Here is a 3,228-nt window from a genome sequence, read left to right as displayed (position 1 = left end):
TGCAGTAAAAGTCTCCCAGCTTGGTTCCTGGCCAAAAGGAAACGGTGCTGGTGCTGTGCTTGTTGCTGGCATTGCTGGGCAGGGCCTAGGAGTGGAATTTGATGGTTTTTGCAGTCCTAATTACCCTGGGCTAAGTAAGACAGAACCCCTGCAAGGTATCCCCAACTCCTTAGGGCTTTTCAGCAGCTGGTGATTCAACCCTCTGCAGCTCTATCAAACATTTCCTTAAAGGCTTTGCAAACAGGAGGATGTTGATGTGCGTGGGGAAGGGATGCTGCCCTCCAACAAGGGGTCTGCTTTCCCATTTTGTTTTACTTAGGTTTTTAAAAGGACTGAAAAGATCAGACCCTCCAGGAGAGGAGGTGCTGGGCAGACACCGGTGGCCCACAGGGGTCTGTCACCCCATGCATGGCACTGACCCAGACACCGCAGATTTGTTTGCCACCATCATCACCTTCGACCCACTGGATCATCCCACCTCTTGCACGCTGCAAGCCCCAAAATTTTGTCCCCTTCACCCCAGGCTGGGTCCAACCCTGGCAAGGGAGATGCTCCCGCTGGTGTCACTGCACTGAGCACTGGCAATCCGGCCCCCCCCACCGACCCCAAGCTGCCTTAATCCATGGTCCTACTTAGGGGTCTGGGCAAAGATTAGCTGGGAACATTCCCAGCGATTAGGGTTTAATCGCTTTGACATTTCACATCTTCTTAGGCCTCGTAGGTGAGACCCCAGCAGCTGTAAATCCCCTCCGTCTTCCAGGGAGCGACAGCGAGGGCAGCTCCTGCGCCACTTGGGAACAAGCTTTACCCAGTTCTTGGTGTTAGATCAAGCTGCTTTGGGTAATAAATCTCCTTCTGCTGGAAAGGGAACGGCTATAAATAGTAAAAAATAGCAGGACCGCACCGTGTATCTGCTGTAAGTCTCCCTTTGTGCCACTTCGCATCTGGCTTGAAAGGAGCAGCCCACAACAGCTGTAGCAAAGCAAACGTTATGCCATGTGTAACAGCCGTACACATCACCCATTAGACAAGCCTGGCTGTCATTTAGGAACCAATTTATTTGAGTTTTAGGGTTTTTTTTCTGAACCGGACTCTTAGCTGACAGCAGAAGCTACAAAAATTATGTTGTACATTTACAGATATGTATAGAAAAGCAGGTAAATAAATACACATACACGAACACAAACAAACACAACACATGCCCTTGGTGAGTGCGAAAATGCAAATACAGGGTGAAATTTGGGCTTTGTTTGTTTTACAGACTCTCTGTCCCCAGCCAGGTAGGTTTTAAGCATTTCATGCTGCTGTGGGTATCGCTGTGTTTTTCCTTAGGAGATTTTAAATCACCCCACATCCAGGTCATCAACAGGGACTGTCCCCCGCATCAGTCAATCTGCATCCTTGGGTTCCCAGGTCCTTCGGAGCAGCCGATGTCAGTCTGGGCTATCGCAGTTGTCTGTGCTGAAGTTTTCTCTGTCCTGCTGAGACAGAAGAAAACATCTGTGAAGGTCCTTTCCCAAACAGAGCTGGTGCTATTGGTCTTCTAGATGGGGTTAGGAGGAAATTCTCCCCGAGGAAAGCTGCAGTTACACCAGGTTGCAGCAATGCTGTGCACTGCGGGGCATCTCCCGGCTGCCTCTCTGCAGGCGAAGCAAGTCCTGCTCCTTGTGTGTGCACGGACCATGCTCACGTTGGAAAAAGACAGAAGCAGCCCAAACAGCACAGGGCAAGATCCAGCACCCGGACACCCTCCCACTATAAGCCAGCATGACTGCTACCCACCCAGGTCTATCGATCACCCTAAAATTACACCACTTGCCCTAACCTGCCACTGGAAGCTCAGCCCCAGACTCCGTTCTCCTCCCTACCTTGAGAATTTTGCTGTAGGACAAGGGTGCAAACGAGTCTTCCAGGTAGCGTGTGCCGAAGCCCATGATCCTGTTCACTGCCTGGTTGCAGATGCCCGCCACCTTGGCGGTGAGGTGCACCGCGAAGGCAAACTGGATCTCTTGGGGGTTGACATCGGGTCTGCTGGCCGTCATTTCCTTGCGGACGTACGCATCAGCCAAGTTCTTGAAGGAGCTGTAGGACATGTCTTTGAAGAACATACGTAGCCGTGCGTCTTCCCTCACCTGGTTAAGAAGCAAGTGAATACACACAAATAACTTGGTGTGTCATCCTTGTGTTGGTGCCTTCACTCCACGCTAGGACTGCAGGGAGGACAGACAGACAGACAGCCATGATCACACCCAGTCGGGGAATTAAAAGATGCCATTTCCTTGATTTTACTGAGCATTTCCCTGTCCCAGAGAAATCAATGGTGTTGCTCTGTTTTACAGCAGAGCAGAGCTTGGCCCAAATTCCCTTGACCCCCACCACAAGTCTTCTCTTACCTGTCTGTCCAGCTCATCTCCCGCACTCTGGAGCAGGGCAACGATTCTCCTGATGGCTTCATCTGCAGAGAGAGATCCCAGGTTACATCCAGCCCTTTCTTCAAGCCCCAGACGCTCTAAGGGGACAGTGCTGCCTGTTTAGCCCCTTCTAAAAAATTCCCCAAGCAGTGTGCATCCACCTCCATCCCTCCACACTTTCACTCTATTGCCAAGTGCCTCGTTATCCTCAGCCAGCAAAAATCCCCCTCCTGCCTTTGAATTTCTCTCTCCCCAAATCAAGCCCTGATGCTGAAAATCTCCCCCAAAGTCTTCATATGACTGTTGAGGTCATGTAAACCCCTGGGCCAGGATTGAAGCAGGGTTTGGGTCCCGTGCAGGCTCTGCATAAGTACAAGTCCTATGCGCATATGTTTTCTATACATGCCAGCGACGGAGCACTTGCAAAGGCAACACTCACCAACCGCATCGGTGCCAGCCGGCTGTGGTGGCTGCCCACATCCACGTGCTCTGCTCCCCTGGCTCTCGCTGCCCTGCACGATCAGCCCAATCTCTTCCGAGACTTGTGTGTAGTAACCGTCGGGCTGCTCCACGTCTGCTGGAAGAAAAACACGTATTCAGAAGCAAGGGTTATTTTCTTTTGTTGGCCATTGATTGGAAGGGAAAAGCAGCCGCAGCAGTGACTGCATCCACGTGATGCTGATGCCCACCCTGGATTAGCGCATACCGCCACTGAACGATGGGGCTGCGTTCTCTGAACCATAACTGAGAGGCTGTGACTTGCCCCAAATCCACTGAAGCTTTGCAGAAACCCCCTCGCCGGCTTTTAAGCAGTGGA

At 51.6% G+C, this 3,228-nt stretch overlaps 1 protein-coding gene across 1 annotated transcript in view; it reads right to left on the bottom strand.

Moving 5' to 3' along the window:
• LOC104292375 (apoptosis facilitator Bcl-2-like protein 14) overlaps window positions 1-3,228 on the bottom strand; it is a 7,045-nt gene that overhangs the window by 2,548 nt on the left and 1,269 nt on the right. Inside the window, exons 2-4 of the mRNA XM_009891746.1 lie at window positions 2,851-2,988; window positions 2,394-2,455; window positions 1,869-2,132 (exon numbers count right to left, since the gene is read on the bottom strand). Coding sequence (XP_009890048.1) covers window positions 1,869-2,132; window positions 2,394-2,455; window positions 2,851-2,988 — 464 coding nt within the window. The remainder of the gene's footprint in view (window positions 1-1,868; window positions 2,133-2,393; window positions 2,456-2,850; window positions 2,989-3,228) is intronic.

The sequence above is a fragment of the Charadrius vociferus genome, unplaced genomic scaffold (assembly GCF_000708025.1).
Source record: "Charadrius vociferus isolate BGI_N301 unplaced genomic scaffold, ASM70802v2 scaffold819, whole genome shotgun sequence".
NCBI classification, from domain to species: domain Eukaryota; kingdom Metazoa; phylum Chordata; class Aves; order Charadriiformes; family Charadriidae; genus Charadrius; species Charadrius vociferus.
Note: the sequence above shows the minus strand (reverse complement) of the source record. Positions and strands in the feature narration are given on the sequence as shown.